Consider the following 18582-nt stretch of genomic DNA (forward strand, 5'->3'; position numbering starts at 1 on the left):
CTCCTGCCCGCTCTGCCCTACGCCCGTCTGGTCTGCCTGTCTTCCTGTCGTCCCTTCATGTCCTCGGTCCCTGTGTTTCCTGTGTTCCTGCTCACCTGCTCACCTCCGGATCACCCACTGTTTGTACCTTGTCCCTTTTCTACAATAAATCCTGTAAATATTAAGTCTGCATCCTTTGGTCCGCTACACTCACCCGTTACGACAATCCAGCACATAACTGCAGGGTGTAAGATGCTGCAGGGAAAGCATACATGGAGCGGCATAACCAAGTGGTGGGCATAGTGTACAGAAACATCTGTGCAGAGTATGGACTGGAAACCCCAAGGTCAAGGTGGGAAACACCTCCAAAGATATTGAAGAATGATCGAGCCAAGATCCTGAGGGCTTCCTTCATAATGCTAATATTTTGTGAAGTGCACCGGTCCCTCTTGCAGCAAAGCAACCCCACAACATGCTGCCACCCTCGTATTTCACAGTTGGGATGGTGTTCTCCGGCTCAAGCTTCCCCCTTTTTTCTCCAAATGTAATGATGCTCATTATGGCCTAATTTTATTTTCATCAGACCACAGAACATGTCTCCCAAAAAGAAGGTCTTTATCCCTGTGTGCATTTGCAAACTGTAATTTTGCAAATGCAAAATTACAGTTTGCACTCTGAAGTCATTACTCCAACTTCCTTTTGGAGTAATGACTTCAGAGTGGCCTTTTAGCCCATGTCGGTAAAGTACTCATTTCACTGTTGATAATGACACATTCTTACCAGCTTCAGCCAGAATCTTCACAAGGTTTTTACTTTTGTTCTTGGGTTGAAATGCACATTTTTCTGGGACACAGAATCCGTCTCCTTCTTGAGCCGTATGATGGCTTGTGTACAACTGTATCTGTACTGTAAGATAGGTTAATCTTACTGTATGCAAACTTCTGACTTTGAAATTTGAAAGGGAAATTGTATCTCATCCCATCCCTAATAGATATATTTTATGCTATGTATATTCATTCTGAATTCTGTGTGTAATTTGTAATCCCCCTCTCTCTCATGTCTGATCAGAAAGGCTGTGGGTATCACCTGGACCTTCTGTGGGTGGGAGTCCTGATGGCAGCCTGCTCCTTCATGGGTCTGCCCTGGTATGTGGCTGCTACAGTAATCTCCATCGCTCACATCGACTCACTGAAGATGGAGAGTGAGTCCAGCGCACCCGGGGAGCAGCCCCAGTTCCTCGGGGTCAGGTACTTGCACTGCCAAAAATGTATTTCGACCGAATTTGGTTGATTCTGATTTGATGCGATACACAATGCACGGCTAACGACATGTTAATAATAGGGCGATAAATGTGATAATATAATATTATACATGATATATCCCTTTTTTCTTTTTTTTCTTTTTTTTACAATCTTTCTTTGTTAAATCACTACCTGCACCAATCCAATTTGAAATACACTAATCTTAATAATCAAAAATGTTGAATATGTCAAATGTCTTATAAAGCTGTATTACAAGTTTCCTTCCACAAAATAAGAAATGAAATTGGCACCGTCACGAAAGAATTTATGAAAAGATACCAGTACACATACAAAATCTATGACAAGTATAATTGATGCGATAGAGCCAGCCAATCTGGAAGGTAAATATAGAGCAAAATGAGCAACACCTTTTGAGAGAATACTTACAGTGATTTTGTCAAGGATTAGATCAGATATCAGAAAGTATTTAGTGAAAAGCTTAACCAGAATATAAACGTAATATAAATTTGACTGTTTTGTATTTTTGTGTTTAAAACAGAGAGCAGAGAGTGACGGGTCTTCTGGTCTTTATCCTCACTGGAGTCTCCATTTTCCTGGCTCCGATCCTAAAGGTATAACAGCTCATTCTCAGGCAGATCACTTCTACCAAATTAATTACCTTCATAATAAAAGTGTAAATCTTATTCCAATAGTGGCTACTCCAGCATCCAGTATTATTTTTATTATATGGAACTACAGTGATAGAAATCAAAAATAGAAAGTTAAAACCATACTTTGAGACATTTCCCATGGATATAGATAGTTCATTTCACATTAATTTTCTCCGTAGACAAAAATTTGAAAGGTTGCCAGGCCTTATCAGCTATGTGGCAATGACCACGAAAAATATAATTTGATATAAAAATATGTTTCTGAAATGTCACAAACTGTTACTAAAACATTTAGGGTACCTTTAAACTCTGTGGGGAAAATAAATGGGAAATTTATTTCCAGAAACTCGGCGAGCTTTAACTTTTGAGCTTCTTATAATGCAGTATTTTAACCCACTTTTGGTTGTAAAAATGTGTTCAGCTATGTAGTGAAGGAAATTTGAGGGGTAAGACTGAGTTCAGTAAAGGTGAATGGACTTTCAGAGGACTAAGAAGCACTTGGATCACCACCCTAAGAGAGGAGACAAACACAACACCACATGTTTTTGATGAAGAAAAAGTCATATAGATTTAACAATAATATGACAATAATATGGATTTTTATTTATTTATTTATTTATTTATTTTTTACTGTGCACTACTACCTTAACTAACTAAACTTCTCTTTGCTGTCTCTCTCCCTGCAGTACATCCCAATGCCGGTGCTTTACGGTGTGTTTCTGTACATGGGTGTGGCCTCTCTCAGTGGAATACAGGTATAAACTTCACCTCATAGCCCTCTTCATTGACTTTCTCAGTTTTTCAAGATAGTAGAAGCTTGTTGTGAATGTGCAATTCACTTAATATACATTATAATTAACAAAAAGTCCAGATTTTTTTTTTATTTTTATTATCTGACATGATATCTACTAAATAGAATAGTAACCTTTTGCATATTGTTATAACAGTACAGTATGTTTTCATAACTTGATTAAGCTATGCTAAGATAAGGGAGATTTAGTGCATTATAACTGGACATCTACGCACCATTTTTACAAGTTTGATTTAGTTCAATTGAGAGCAACTACAATCTGTGATTTGTTTTTAATCTGTAATTTTGAAAGCCAAAACTAATTGATCTGAAACATATTGTAGAATAATATTATTTGTAACACAACAAAAAATATTTTTAACAAAAGAACAACATGAGAAAGAATGCTTTTGTTTTAGAACTTGTTACCCTTACGTATCCATGCTTAAGAAATTGCACACTAGTACCACCACTGTCACAGGGCAAGACATTAATGCCTAAATGTGTACATGGTGTTGATCTGGGAAATAGTCAGCCACTACTACTAGTAGTAGCCATAGTAGGAGTAGCAGTGGTAGCAGTAGTAGTAGTAGTAGTAGTAGCCAGTCATAATCATAGTTGTAGCCATAGTTGTAGTCGTGTAGTCATAATAGAAGGAGCAGCAACTGCTGTTGCTAGTAGTAGTTGTAGTAGTTGTTGCGGAATTTATGGCATTTTTAATGCCCTAAACCTTGTCATTTAAGAATACTGCAAACAGGACAAGAATGGACAAGAATGGACAAGAATGGACAATAATGTCCAAAGAATACATATCTCCTGTCCTACATAAGGATGGGATAATATTAAAATTTAGACTCACGATTATTGTGACTAAAATAATCGCAATTAACAATATTATCATAATTATTAAACCAAGGCAGTATAATGTCCAAATATGTGGACACCAGGTCCTAGGAGGACTAGCACAGCTAGCAAGCTGTGCAATCAACTGTGTGCTAAATGCTGTTGCACTAACCTAGCAATAACAAAGTCCACACAAATATGCACCATTATTCATGCAAATCCAAACTAATACAAACTACATTTAATAGTTTATTTTACATGCTATGTTACTTATGATAGATATTTTTGGCTCAAGTTTGTCGAACAATGCAGGATGGTTGTCTCCTAAATGTGCATGTAAGTTGCTCGTGTTTGCCCTCAGAGCTGCAACTTTTTTTCGGCAGGATTTGCAGATTGGTGGCTCCTCGCCTTGTTGGTCTTTTGTTTCAAATCCATAATAATTCCACTCATCCGACTACCACTTTCTTGAACTCGGATGTGTGGAATGTGCGCCGTCACTGGGATCCAGATCCACTGCCTGCCCACTCGCCATGGAAACCACTAACTGGAAACATGAGGCAGTCTGGTGCCGTAAAGGCGATTCTAATCGTGTGCGATGATCATAATTATTAAGAAATGTCACGATTAATTGCGCGCCTTTTTCATTGCGATTAGAGATGTTATCGTATATCATCCCATCCCTAGTTCTACATAAACTATGGTTGTATATGTACATCTTTTCTCTGTAAATGTCAACAATGAATTGGAAGTGCCCTTGCTAAGACTATGCAAGGGATGCAAAATTCCACAACAACCAGTAGTAGTAGTTATAGTAGTAGTGCAATCCAGTTTCATCTTTCCTGTATCTTTGTCCCCTCCAGTTCTGGGACAGGATCAAGTTGTACCTGATGCCCTCCAAGCACCAGCCGGACTTCACGTACCTGCGCCACGTACCTCTGCGAAGAGTGCACCTCTTCACTCTTGTCCAAATCACCTGTCTGGCCGTCCTGTGGATCCTCAAATCCACCTTCCTGGCCATAATTTTCCCTGTGATGGTAAAGCCCTCCCCAATGCCTCTAGACACAAGAAACATTTAATCAGGAAATGCCACAGACCTCAGTGTAAATATTAGAGGTGGTGGTATCATGGGAAATACAGCTCATATGTAGCACTTAGTATCAGATAGAATCACATCTAGTCTTCTAGTATCCTGTAGTGTGTTTTATTGAGAAGGTGGCTAACATTGTTCATTTGTAGATTTTGTGGTGTGGTTGGTTTAGTGAAATCAGTGAATGCCTCCTGCTTGACCATTGGATTAGCTTCACAGTTTGCATGGTGGCTGTTTGTTCAGTTAGTAGTGACTAATGTTTGGAGTCAGTATAAAAGTTGTTTTAAATCATTTCAAGAATGCCAAGCTTTAAAGAGGGGGTGTTATGCAGCTTGGAGTGTTCTATGTTATAATGTTATTCCCTCATCAAATACATGCATGAATAACATATAAAACCACTCCAGGCATCTTTGAGTAATAATAATTAATAATAATTAATAATTAATCAAACTTTTTAATCCATTGTTTTTGACGAATATAGCATTTTCAAAAACAATAAAAAAGTAACATAATGTGGTCTAAATATGTTATGTGTTAGCAATTAATACCCCACACAAGTGTAATGCCCCCTCTTTAACTTAACAAGCTGGATGAATACAGTATTAATAATATTAATTAGATATTTAACCAGGACACAATGTTTTTAATATATGCCTTGAGCCCATTCCATGGTCTAAGAAGGACCCAATCTTTACAATACCTAAAACCAGTAATGTAATATCAAAACACCAGTGCAAAAGGAATACTATAAAAAAAAATGTCAGGACAAGGAATTGAACTGACATAACCTTGTGGGACAAAACCCCAACAATAATGAATGTTCCCTGGTATGACAGCACACAGTGGGCTATTTTTCCTGATTGCATAAATAACCCTTATTTCTTTGCTGATGACCCTAGTCTGCTGTGCTCCTCCTCAGATCCTGGGTCTGATGGTGGTCAGGAAGATGCTGGACATGGTCTTCTCTCAGCACGACTTGGCCTGGCTCGATGACCTGCTGCCCGAGAAGGAGAAGAAGAAAGATGATGACAAGAAGAAGGGAAAAGAGAAAGAAAAGGAGAAGAAGAAATCTAAGGCAGATGACAGTGAGGAGGAGGTGAGATGGGTCTCTGCTGCCCCCTGGTAGTTAGGGACAATACTACATTTTGATTTAAGCGATCAAAAGAGATTCATCAACACATTACTTAAGACTCCGTACTATGTTGTATGGTGTATGCAACCTTGTTGTAAAGCATTGACCAATGAAGGTGTCAAAAAGTTATATTTGTGTTTGTTAACTTATTTACCATAGAAATTCTCAGATTTTTTGTAATGTTATGCAGATAAACACACTGTCTGTTTCAGGAGAAGTACCGGTCGTATTCAAACCACTCCCCAAGCTCCGAGTCGGATCTGGACCGCAGGTACTGTGTCCTGAAACTGCATATTCCTTATAGAGACCTGGTCTACCACGACACGGCTCAGAGCCAGTGGGGCGCCTACTGCCAGCCCTCTCCCAAACACAGGGTGTAGGCAATGTCAGGGTCTCTAAGGAGGGTCTCTGCCATGGTTACATGTTAGATGTATATATGGTAAATCCAATAGAGACAAACACAAATAACATAGATTTACCTTACTATATATACAATGTATATCATACTGACTTGCATTTTCCTTACCAACAATTATCTTTATAAGTGTAGTGTGAGCCTTTCATAGAGTTTGAATATAAAACCATGCTTTTTCCAAATCCCATTATGTAATTGGATGTGTATTAATAATTGTATAGAGAAGGTGTGGTATGGTCTCCTCTCTGTGTACTTTGAGGCAATGCAGATACTGTGGGGTTGTTACTGTGTGGCCTGTGCCTGTATATTCCTGTCATTCTCTCTTATGTATTATTCATGTATGTAGCATGTTGTGGGTGGAGGGATGGACCTGCTCTTTGAACGCTATAATAATGTGGTAATAAATAACATGCGAAGTACACGCTGTACTATAGCCATTGCTGTACCTTCATCATGCAACAGACATCAAGGTTTTGGTTGTTTCTTTTTACTCTTTGTGTGTGACATGTGGCTCTGCTACCAGGTGAAAGGGCACTCAGCTTCTGTGTACATGTTTCTCTCTGATGTTCCTTTTACACTAGTCCAAAGTGTCCTTCGTGTCTGCATTGCCTCAGAGAGGCATGGTCTGGAAAGCTATTTTTCCCTTCCTCTACAGCTGTAGTAGGTCCTATTTCCATAGGCATGCACATACTATATAATAATTCCACTTTAGATGCTGTTTGTCAGTAGTTGTATATGGAAAGTACGTAAATTAGTTTATTTAGTCATAATTATAAGACAATCTTCACATTGATTTTTTTTTTTTTTTTTTTGTAGCTGTCTTTTGGTTTAAAATCCCAGTGGTGGCTACACTTCCTGTGTGCTCTTTGGCATTGTCTATATGTGTGTTTGGTAACAGCCCATTCCCTCCTTAGCATCACGCTGCACCTGAAGATCTCGTGCCCCTCTTCCCCTGCTGTGCCCATGGGGCGAGGCCTGGCCTCCTGCCCAGTGCCTCAGGTCAAGATCGAGATGGAGTCTGACTACGATTCTGACCTGGACCACCACCGGCTGCGTGACATGAGCAGTGAGACCACTCTGTGACCACTCTGACTGGAATATTACTGTTATAGGACTGAGTGACCATATATGGCATATGACCAAACCAGAACGTGAAGTTGAACAATATAGCATTTATAATAGAGAAAGTATAACAATATTCTGTGTATTTTTATGTCAAATAATTATCTTTTTACACAGGTTTGGGACAATAATTTTTCTCCACACATCAGTACAAACTATGCACTATGCTAATGTACAGCCAAAACACTATTACTACACAAACGCACACTAGTAACAACTACAGTTTACATTACATTACTTTAAACTACCATAACTCCCAAATCAGATACATCTTAATGTGAACAAATGTAAGCAGTACAGTGCCAATATACTGCGTTATATAATCTATTATGTAGAAAAAAAGGTTTATACATATGTAATAATATAGATGTGTCATCCATCATGTATTGCCTTTGGAATCACAAATGTATTTTGGGCCTAATTTCTCTCCCATGTGAACATGGCTTGTACTAAAAACATTTATTTTTGTGTTACTTTCTATGACCCAAAACAAAAAGAAACAACCAAAATTGTGATGTGCAAATGTTGCCCTGAAGGATGGATTTATTGAACCCAACTCAAAGAAAACAACTGATGTACTGATTATTTGTACACTTATTAAACTGTTACTCTCTACAATATGGATTGGAGGTTTTCTTTATTGATAAAACATTTGCACACAGTGGTAGATATCGGTCTACTATATAAGTGTCTTTATATCATGGGTAGGCATAAAAATAAGGACAGAGATGCTGGTGGTGATGCTTAATACTTAGCAACTATGGACCTTAGGCAGGTGATAGAGCCAGAACAAGGACTGTATTGTGAGCTGTGAGCACATTCACTATGAGCAATACAAAAGTAAGATTTAATCAAGTCTCATAATCTGCTTTCCAAAATCAGTGAATGTGAATGAATGACAGTGAATGTGAATTAAAGTGAAAAGTTTGCACAATTTCATAGTTTTACAAAAATATATCCCTTGTTCCACCTCCTTTTTAAATGCCTTCTTAACCCAATGTTTGAGAACATTTTCCTAAATATAACCGCACAGTGCATAGAAAACTATAAAAAGTGTCTAAAACTTGCTACTTTAATATACAGACACATAGAAAACAAGTAAAAATGTGTTATGAAAATATAGGGCTTTGAGGATTTGCATATTGTGATAAATTACTTAATAACTTGTGTTTTTAACATTGGTCTGTATTCGGAGTCCAGTCCCACCTCCACACGTGAAGCATGTGATCGTAGAAAGAGCAGCTTGCAATTAAACAGGACATGGAGTCTGTGTCGGGACAGGGGTGCTCAGGGGTGACAGTGGGATTAGGGATTGGGGGTTCAATGTTGTCTGGTATGTACCGCCCCATATCGTCTTCTAAGGAGGTGTCAAAGCTGGCTGTGGGAGACTCGTACTGGATTCTGAGGTGGACCCCTGACTCTGGGAGGGGCAGCTTTGGTTCGTGTGCAGAAGGGAGGGGGGAGCAGGGGGCGGGGTCATCCAAACAGAGGCGGGACCAGTCTGCACCGTACGCCAAAGAGTTGTGGAGGATGTAAGAGGCCACAATCGGACAGGATTCACTGCTGCCCTCTGTGGAAAACACAGTCAATCGATCATATCATAATAGTAAAAATAATAAAACATGCTGCTCACTTAGATTATGTATTCTTTCTCATGGCTTCTATTTGTTGACAAAACTATTTTTGCCAGTTAGAAGGCCACATGTTATTGTTTTGCCTGGCATAAAACAAGTAGTCAGATCTTTGGAGAGATTAGATGTTTTTCAATGTATTTTTTTTTTAGCAATAAAGAAAAAAATAGCAATTGAATAAAAGCTCTGTGTGCCTTGCTGTAAAACCTTCCAGGCAAATCAAGAACTTCTCCAGGGTGACAAGTAGATGGCAAACCTCCCATCAAAGAATTTGCATAGTCTACTGTTAATTACGGTATCAATACAATTACAACAATGTTTTTTATCAATGAAAACAATAAAATTCTGTTATGGGTTATTGTTCTGTCCCACTTGCTGAATCTACAGTGGCAGATTGAATTAGTTTTCACATTATGTAAATTGTGTTCCAAACTGATTTCATTTTTCTTACCCAAATAACTGTCATTGGGAAAAAAATAAATAAAATCTTTATCTAAAAACTTAAAAAACTTTTTAAAAATCTACTGAAAATTCAGCATAATTTCCTCATCATACCTAAAGCCTGTTGGCAGTGCAGGATGTGGAAGTCATTGTGCATGCAGGCGGCCAGCAGGAGGTGCTCTTGAGTGGGATGCCACTTAAGCCTCCACACCCCTCCGCCCAGCGCACTGTCACTGAGGGGCTGCCGCATGTTTCTGCCATCCCACAACAAGACGTGCTCGTCGTAGCTACAGGAAAACAAGACACAATCTATGTAAAAAAAAAAAAAAAAAAACACTAAAAAACATGCAATCTACAAAAATATGAAAGCTATATTGTAATATTTATTTATAATAATAAAAATATATATACATATTTATCAAAATGCTGTAAAAATCTTATAAATAGGGGTATAAAAATGTCTGTCCTTTTGTTGGCAATTTTACAGTCCTATTTAATACTTAAACCTCAACTAATACATGTAAAGACATTTTGCCAAAATGTATTTTGATTATGGGATATGCCATAAGAATATTGACTTGAGATATTAATTCTTGTCAATATCTCCTAACCCTAGCTAGGATTTTTGTAATACATATTCCAATATCACATATATTCACACATTACAAAGGGTGGGATGAGACACAATTTCCACGTGAGAAGACACAAAATCAGGTTGAGGAGAACGAGACGAGGTGAGATGTTTACATAGTTTAATATAAATAAATGTTTTAAATTTCATAATTTTGGCCTCAAAAACTTTTATTTAATATTTTGTCATTTAGCACTGCTGTTTAGGACTAAAAATCTCACAAGATCATTTCAAGATCAAGATCAAGATTTCACATATTCACATGTGCACAATCTTCTGGAAGTTTTGTCTTGTGAGGTCTCATGGCATGAGATCTTGCCCCATTCCCTATACGTCACATTTCTAGTAATTAAAAATCTCAGATTCTCACCTGCCTGTGGCGAGAAGGTGCTCTCGATGTGGACTACTGTGAATACTGCACACTCCCATTGCATGCCTTTAAAACATGGTAAAATGAAAAACAAATCAGCATAAAATGAAATCACCATTTCCACATTCAGTCTATTATTTGTGTCTTTACTGTTTACTGGTGAAAGTGGGACAGGAAGGACCCATTCTGAGATCCCATCCCTTGAGTTTACAGTCATCACCGCCTGAAAAAACACACATTTCAGGTTAGAAATGCAGCTTTATCATCTGGTTGGTATTCATGCAAGGGCTGTCGAAAAAATAAAATAAAAACATGTGCATCAGCAAAAGCTCTTGGTTTAGGTGTAATACCAGTATAAATGACTTGTGTGTCCCAATAAGAGAAAGCAGAGATCCAGGCCTCAAAGTCATGAGCTTTCCATTGAGATTGAATGGTTACAGCGCCCTCTTCCAGTGACACGACACTAATGCAGCCTGCAGAGTCACTACACACCGCACGGATGTCACTGCTGCAGACAGAGACAGAAGAATATTTATAGAAGCTCTTTCATTCATTTGTCCTTCCAGGAGAATGTTTAAGAACCAGTTTTTTTGCCAGGTCATGTTCTGATCAAGACACTAAGGCTGAGCAATAATCACATATAAATAGCAATAATATTTATTAATATTACAAATAAAACATAGCAAGGAGGCAACAAGGATTAGAAATAGAGTTTTAAGTTAGTTGGTTAGTTAGAAAATATCTGAAGTAATTTTGCACTAAAAACCCATCAAGATGAGATGTTTAGTAATAGATTTGACATGATACATTGACAGTGTACCCGTCTAGTCTGCCTGTGGACCAGTCTAAAGACAGCACCAGCCGATCCGCTCCCACCGCTGCACTGCTCAGAGTGTGCAGTCTTCGGCCGCCTTCCTACTGAAAACAAATTGAGCTGAGTGTCCAGTTAAAGGTGACATATTGGGTCAAATCAACTTTGACGAGCTTTAAACCATGTTATAATGGTGTTCACGATTCATTAGCTTACTCACAGTTCTGCTCTGTAGTTACTTTAAATAAATTCAGACTCCAGGTAGTACATGGTTTCTAAAACAATGTCACGTAGCCATTTTTCAACAATAAAAACATGGAAATGTTGAAATGCAATTATGAATTAACAATATGAAGTTCTGCAGTTTTTAATAGGTCAATGATACTTTTTCTGTTGTGAAGATGTTTTAGATTAATTTAAGTAAATTGCCCAGATACATTTTACTATTGATACATAAAATTGTGGGTACCAGTATCTATAGAAAAATATTGATACTGGAGAACAGTGCCTTCATACTTAATGAGACAAATAATTTCTTACAATATGTGTGTCAATAAATCTGGTATGATTCATCTGATGCCACACTCTTCACCTGAGTGTCTTTCAGAGTGTACAGCTGCAGATCTCCGGTGGCTGCTGCTAGTCCGAGCAATGGTCTCTCTGATACGGGCACATGACACCTGCAACATCACCAGCAGAAATTAAGCTGACTTTTACTCATTATGTAAAGAAGTAGGCACAGCAGGATCGTCAAAAGTATCAAAAATCTGATAGTAATCAATACTTAAACTAGTCTCGAAAGTAGAAAAAATTCACATTCATAGAACAGAAATGAACTTTTCCTGAACAGATTTACAATAATCTTGAGCTGTATCAGAACAAGTATATGACCACATAGACTTGTATACGCCCATAGACCCCTATGGAACATACCCGGACAACTGAGGAATCACACATAGGGCCACACGGTAATATAAAAGAAAGTACTATTATTTAATATTGAAAATCTCATTCTATTTTCCAAGGAAACTGTGTTTTTTATCACCATGGTAGCAGAATCTGAACCTATTCCTTAATATCTAAGTCCAGTTTAAAATTTTAGTATCATGACAAAACTAATGTACAGTGTGTTCCGTACCATTTTAAATCTAAAATAGCAGCTGTGTCCATGTGCTGGAGCTCTGTCAAAGGTGGGGTCATCGGTCCCTCTCGGCAAAACTGAAAGAGGTACAAGCGACCGGTCCGACTTGGAGTAGAATCCACTTCTCCAGTCTGCAGAAGAATACAGTTGTTTTTTTCCATACACCGATTAACAGAATGTTCAAGAATATAATACCATATAATAATAGGCTAATTCATCTGTTGTATCAATTGAAAAGCTTCATGGAGTGCTATATTGAATTGTTTATTTATATTAGCACAATAATTGCGTTTTGTAAAGTACACATTGAAATTACTACTGAAATCCATTACAAGTACAGGTCTAAAAATACACTTACAAGTACAAAAACTACCAAATAATCTACACAGTTATATTAACAGTATTGAGTATTTACTTTCCACCATTGCATTTTTAACTACATCACTTCAAAATGTCTTACAATGAGCTACTACTTCCCTGCACATTTTGCAGTGGTGCAGAATAATGCCTATTATAAAAATGGCATAATTTGATTTTCAATCCAAGTAACTGAGCAGGATAGACGCGAAGTCTATCCGCTTACCCCTTTTTGTAACTGGTATGTCCCGCACACGAGGATGTTATGATCGGAGGAGACGGGACACCACTCTACCGTGTCCGCGCTCAGCTCCGTGTCAAACACCTGTAGGCTGCGGGTCCGAGACTTCCACGCAGCCATGGCCACCTCCTCTGCATACCGCTACTGCAAAATCAAAGCTGCAACACAAGATGGTAAGTAATAATGGAAGTGATAAGAAAGTTAAATTATAGTGATAAAAAGCACTTTCCCCAGTCATTAATCCTGTTAGCTTTGGTAATAATCTGTTTATAGCTAGCTAGTAAGCAATGTTTACATCGCTGCATTCATGCAGTTATACAGTTAGTTTCGTTATAAGACTGCTTTAACAAATCGCAGATGTTTAGATATGTCACAGATGAGTAAACGTAACGTTGATCTTGTTGAATAACTTAAAACCTAAGGAATAGTTATACAAACCCAACAAACACGAGGCTGCCAGCTTGCTGCTTCGACAATTTCACGTTTTGTGCGTGCTTGCGTCATTGTTGAACGTGCAGATGTGGAGTTCACTCCCGTTTTCACGCCACGCAAGGACACCAGGGAAATTATGTAATAAAATAATTGTAGAAAATCAAAAATATGTATTGCTTACTTATTTTTTCATTCAGTATACAACAAAACATGTTGATGAAAAAATGCAATAGAAATACGTAGTATTTAATTTTGAACTAGTGGACCGTGTCGCCGCAGTCCACGTGACTTGTGCGTGCTTTGCGTCAGTCAGCAGGAGTCAGGGGGAGTCTGCTGCCATTCGTGGACATCACCAGCAACAGACTCAACAAAATGGACTTTAACGTGAAAAAACTGGCTTCTGGAGCTGGACTGTTCTTCACAAGAGCGGTCCAGGTAAACTCAACACTTGACCGATAAGAAATGTGCTCTTTGCATTTATTTAAAATTGCAGGTTTTCTCTTACTGCGGTACTTGTTGTTACTACGTTTTATTTACATTTTTTTCTACATCAAAACATAGCTATATTGATAAAGCATAGCACGAACTGCACTAGACAAAAATAGTATAAAAAAAACGGCTACGTTTGCACTTAAATAATAGATGGGGGCTCATCCGATGTCGTTAGCATTATCATTAGCAGCTGCAGCTAGTTGATCAATTGTAGCTACACTAAAAGTCCGAATGCTAAATGAGACAATAATGATTAGTTTGATAATGTGCATTTCAACAACGAGATCACTTGCCATTACCTTGCAGGAATGATTTTCCTAAATTGTTTTGAAACTAAGGTGCAGTCAGTCAAGCCTGTCAAACCAGTGTTTTATCTCTTTAAACATCTTCGTCATATGCTAGGCCCTACACATCTAGACAAACTCAAATAGAATGTGTTGTTTTATGAATATTTAATACAGCTACCACTAAATTATGGATGTCAAGCAAATGTCAGTTTTGTCTCCAGCAGGGTGACTTGACCGGTTTGTAACAAAAAATATAATCTTAGTTTCATAATAAGTGAGAATTGAATTGGCTGAAAATCTGTTTTGTTGGTAATGTAATGCAAATGTAATATATGACAATGAAATCTCTCTGTTATGACTGTTACTTTCTAATCAATAATTATTTGGTGTTTAGATAATAACAGGTAGATATCCTAAGCACAGGGTGAGGGTCACCACATGTTTGTGCTGCAAAGTGCACAGACATTAACCTGGCAGAAGCTAGATTGTCGAGTTCTGTTGCAATAATTCACTTGCTGTATAGAAAATCAACCACATTTTTCATGAGTACTTCTTCAGTACTGGGTTGGAATATGTTGCTTAGTCTTAGAAACTTGCCATGTCATTTCCCAAGTATAAAATGTTTTCACTTTTATATACCAACAACTTCTACATGCGTATTTTTAGCAATTGCTTGATGGACTGTAAAAATATGATGCTATTATTATTGTAATAATCCTAAAAATATCAATATATTTAAATTTACTCCTAGACAAATTAAAGTAAAGTAAGTATGTATATTTCATTCCACCATGTCCCATTAATTTACAAACCGTCCCTGCACAGTACACAGAGGAGAAGCTTGGCCAGGCAGAGAGGACCGAATTGGACGCTCACTTTGAAAACCTGATGAGCCGTGCTGACTGCACCAAAAACTGGACCGAGAAGATCTACAGACAGACCGAGGTCCTGCTGCAACCAAACCCAAGTACGATCACAAATCTCTGTATCTACTCTAACTGGAAAATAGTGATAGGCTATCTTTAGAGACCTTACATATTTTGTAGAGGGCACACATTAACAAGATCATCACTCACTGAGATATTAAATTAAAATTCAAAATTAACTGAATATATTTACCAAATCATAAGTGTTCATGATTTTAGGTAATGCCATACCTCTGCTAAATATATTTGTTGTTTTCGACCACTCCAAATATGAAATCTTGTACAATTTAACCATGAGTATTTCAGAACCGTCCCTAATGTTTAAATGCATCAAACTGAAGAAAACTGTGGGGAAAAAAAAATATATTGCAAATTGCGATTAGTATTTGTCCAAAAATAAAACAATAAAAAAAACTGTAAAACAGCCTGGGCAATTTTACAGCCTGTTGCTCTTATTTTCCTTTGTGGCAGCTGCCTGGGATATTTTCCCTGTAATTTCCCCTGTAATTTGGAAATTGAACTTTTTTTGGACGCTTCTCTATTACATGGTTATAGAGAATCTTCTTGGGTTAGCGGAAAACCTGATGATGGAAAAATGTATCAAAAAAGTACAGCTCGTGTACTAAGTGAAAGCATAATTAACGGGGCCCTCTAACATGTGACTTTTTGATTCCCCATGCTACAGTTGACCACACTGGTAAGTATTGTACCTCTGTGTTTCACTGTGATGCTGCTGTGCTGAACTTCATTTGAACAAGTTTAGCAAGTTGTTGTTGCTGTTTTACCAAACAGAAGTACCATGCTGTGTGAATGTAAAATGTCAACATGCATTCTCATACCTGTTGAATGAGGTGTTCAAGTATTGGACCAGTGCTCTTTTTTTTAGAAAGTGCGTCGATGGCACTATGCTATTGCTAATGGGCAATTTGTGCTGGCATAGTAGGTTTGACTTTCCACATTTTTCTTATTTTACCTATTTTGCCACGGAATAATTTAGAGCAACATGACATTAATTTTACAAAGATTGAGACTTGCTGTTACCATTCTTTCACATTTTCCAGAGTCAGTTAGCAAGTACACTTTTTACACACTATGTCCAAGTAAACTGGATCTAAATGCAGATCTAATCCTGGACTAGACCAGGGTCAAACCAAGTCTACATCAACACTAAGCAAACTAGGACTAAACCAGAAGTGTGAATCACCCCTGTGCGCATTCTCAAAAAGCGATAATGAGCAAGGCCATTATAACAACAATAATAAACTAGCTATATAGTAACAATACACTTCTGTTTATTTAATAGGGGGGTAATTGAGGGGTAAATTGACGCACCACAGCAACACTACCACATTAGTTTGACCTTGGGCTTGACCGGCAGTGTTGACTAGAGCTGATAGTGACTCAGTAGCACCTTCTTAGGTCATTGGGTCCAAAGTCTTGCTTTTTAACATCAGCAGCTTAAATCAGATTGAAAGTGTGTGTATATATATATATATATATAATTTTTTTTTTTTTTTTTTTTTTTTTTTTTTTTTTAAGCTTACAACATTATGCATGCTTAGGCTCCATCAAGTCCTGTGACCCCTACTGTCCAAAGTATACCAGTCTAAGATTTTTAGACATATTACTGTCTAGCCACTCCTAAACACTTAATAGAAAATGGGGCACAGTTAAAACTCTGTCTTATTCCAGATTGTAATAATGGAACAAGAGAGGAGCATTAATAGCATTTTAACCTTAATACAGTAGTCAGTAGTTTGTGTGGTGGTGAGGAGTAGAATCTAGTATACCTTTACTACAATGCCTCTATTGGGCCTTGTAATAGCTGCCATTTGTGCTTCTGTTTGCTTTGGAAAACCATTAGACCTCCATCATACTCCATCTGCACTACAGCAAACTATTATTAGTATCCACTTCTCCAATTATTATTCACAAGTGCTGCATACTAGCTACAGCACATCATGGTGTGTAGAGTGATAAAAGACCCAACAGCTACATTGCACATTGAATGAGATAATAAAACTAAAACAATTTGAAGAAAGTGATCCAAGTGAAAGAATGTGGTAAAAGTGTGTTAAGTGATCTTGATTCATGTTCGAGAGCTTTTGTGTGATGCTAATTCACAGCAAGAACTGTCTTTTTTACCACAGCAAAACCACTTGAGGGATCCATGAAAGTTTTACAGTCATTCATTAATTATAGGCCATGATTAGTGTATTTTTTTAACACACATTTAACAGTAAAATACATTTCCTCTGTTTTTGTACAGGTGCCAGGATTGAAGAGTTTCTCTATGAAAAGTTGGACAGAAAGGCTCCATGCAGAGTAACTAACGCAGAGCTGCTGGGGCAGTACATGGAGGACGCTGCCCGAGAGTTTGGAGCTGGCGGTCCTTATGGTGAGTCCTTGTTCCAAGTGTTTCTACTACTGAGTATACTTACTTAATAGGGATGGTCCGACATGGATTTTTCTTTTTTTGCCGATGTCCGATATTTGTCAGCTTTTAAATTCTATAGTACAGATCAAAGTTATGTTAAGTTATAGTGAAGTTTACAAATTAATTAACTTTGTAAAAATAATAACAAAATGTATTCATCTGGGATACAAATTTATGATTTCAATAATTTTGTTTACTCAACAATATAAATCTAATGAGGACAAAGTGAGATTGACACACATACAAAGAGATTGGAGGAGTGCAGAAAAAAATATTAGCTAAATTTTCAATATTGGACCGATATCTGGGGCAATCCTCTTGTATCACAGATAATCTATATACCATCCGTATTACTTACTAACTTACTTGGGCCACCCATAGGTGAGCCTTTTGTCTTTCACTCCAGTAATCTCTATTCACCATATACAGCACAAGCTCCGCACCAGCCTCAGTTTTCAGCAGGTCGATGTAGGTTGCGTGATTGTCAAGCCTGCTGGGTTACAGAGTATAAAAAATATTGTGAATGCAACTTTCAAAGCCTGTGACCACATGAGTACAGCAGAGCTCTGCTCTTCATGTGAGTTGCATTCCACAAGAAGACTATTCCAACATAGCAGCCGCAGTTGCTCTGTGTGGTGTCTCAGTGAGGTGAGGTGAGGTCCCGGGCTGAGACTGCACGTGATGCAGCTTTAGTCTGGTGGCCGCAAGTATTCCGTACAGTACAAAATGTTAGAGGAGCTCAGACACCACAGTGTGCAGTCTGGTGGTACCGGCGGAAGTGTCACGGAGCTCTGGATCAAATCCATTGGATTCTATTTTTGCCGGATGCCGGAGCTGTCCGCAAGCTTTTCCCTTAATAAGTAAATAGTTATCACGTGAACACGTGGTCTCGCGCATGCTGCTTCAAAGGCAGTGACCACAACAGCACAGCAGAGCCTCCAGTTCTCATATGAGTGTCACACTGCAATTAAACCGGTCCGACACAGGAGTCGCAGATGGACTGGTTGCTGTCTGAGTGAGGCGTAAGGTTTGGTAGTTAGATGTGGTTTATTTAATGTATAATGATTTGTTAAGCACAAAATTCCCTAGCATAACAACATAACAG

At 38.0% G+C, this 18582-nt stretch overlaps 3 protein-coding genes across 3 annotated transcripts in view; 2 read left to right on the forward strand and 1 right to left on the reverse strand.

The window, feature by feature from the left end:
• Positions 1 to 7251, forward strand: part of slc4a5a (solute carrier family 4 member 5a) — a 49205-nt gene extending 41954 nt beyond the window's left edge. The window contains 7 exon segments of the mRNA XM_055224123.1: positions 1048 to 1226; positions 1780 to 1852; positions 2578 to 2646; positions 4385 to 4558; positions 5531 to 5707; positions 5956 to 6014; positions 7073 to 7251. Coding sequence (XP_055080098.1) covers positions 1048 to 1226; positions 1780 to 1852; positions 2578 to 2646; positions 4385 to 4558; positions 5531 to 5707; positions 5956 to 6014; positions 7073 to 7241 — 900 coding nt within the window. The 3' untranslated portion in view covers positions 7242 to 7251.
• Positions 7252 to 7330: 79 nt separating this feature from the next.
• dph7 (diphthamide biosynthesis 7) lies at positions 7331 to 13407 on the reverse strand. Its single transcript, XM_033973243.2, has 10 exons — positions 13342 to 13407; positions 12889 to 13061; positions 12303 to 12436; positions 11757 to 11844; positions 11174 to 11268; positions 10704 to 10861; positions 10504 to 10576; positions 10354 to 10419; positions 9467 to 9639; positions 7331 to 8850 (listed from the first exon to the last, which is right to left on the reverse strand). The coding sequence occupies exons 2-10, from the start codon at positions 13021 to 13023 to the stop codon at positions 8453 to 8455; spliced, it is 1320 nt and encodes a 439-aa protein (XP_033829134.1). The 5' UTR covers positions 13024 to 13061; positions 13342 to 13407; the 3' UTR covers positions 7331 to 8452.
• A 217-nt stretch (positions 13408 to 13624) lies between these two features.
• The window catches only part of LOC117376677 (endophilin-B2-like), a 28159-nt gene continuing 23201 nt past the window's right edge, over positions 13625 to 18582 (forward strand). Inside the window, exons 1-3 of the mRNA XM_033973201.2 lie at positions 13625 to 13770; positions 14940 to 15081; positions 17310 to 17438. Of these exons, the coding sequence (XP_033829092.1) occupies positions 13708 to 13770; positions 14940 to 15081; positions 17310 to 17438 (334 nt within the window). The 5' untranslated portion in view covers positions 13625 to 13707. The remainder of the gene's footprint in view (positions 13771 to 14939; positions 15082 to 17309; positions 17439 to 18582) is intronic.

This window comes from Periophthalmus magnuspinnatus, chromosome 9 (assembly GCF_009829125.3).
Source record: "Periophthalmus magnuspinnatus isolate fPerMag1 chromosome 9, fPerMag1.2.pri, whole genome shotgun sequence".
NCBI classification, from domain to species: Eukaryota; Metazoa; Chordata; class Actinopteri; order Gobiiformes; family Gobiidae; genus Periophthalmus; species Periophthalmus magnuspinnatus.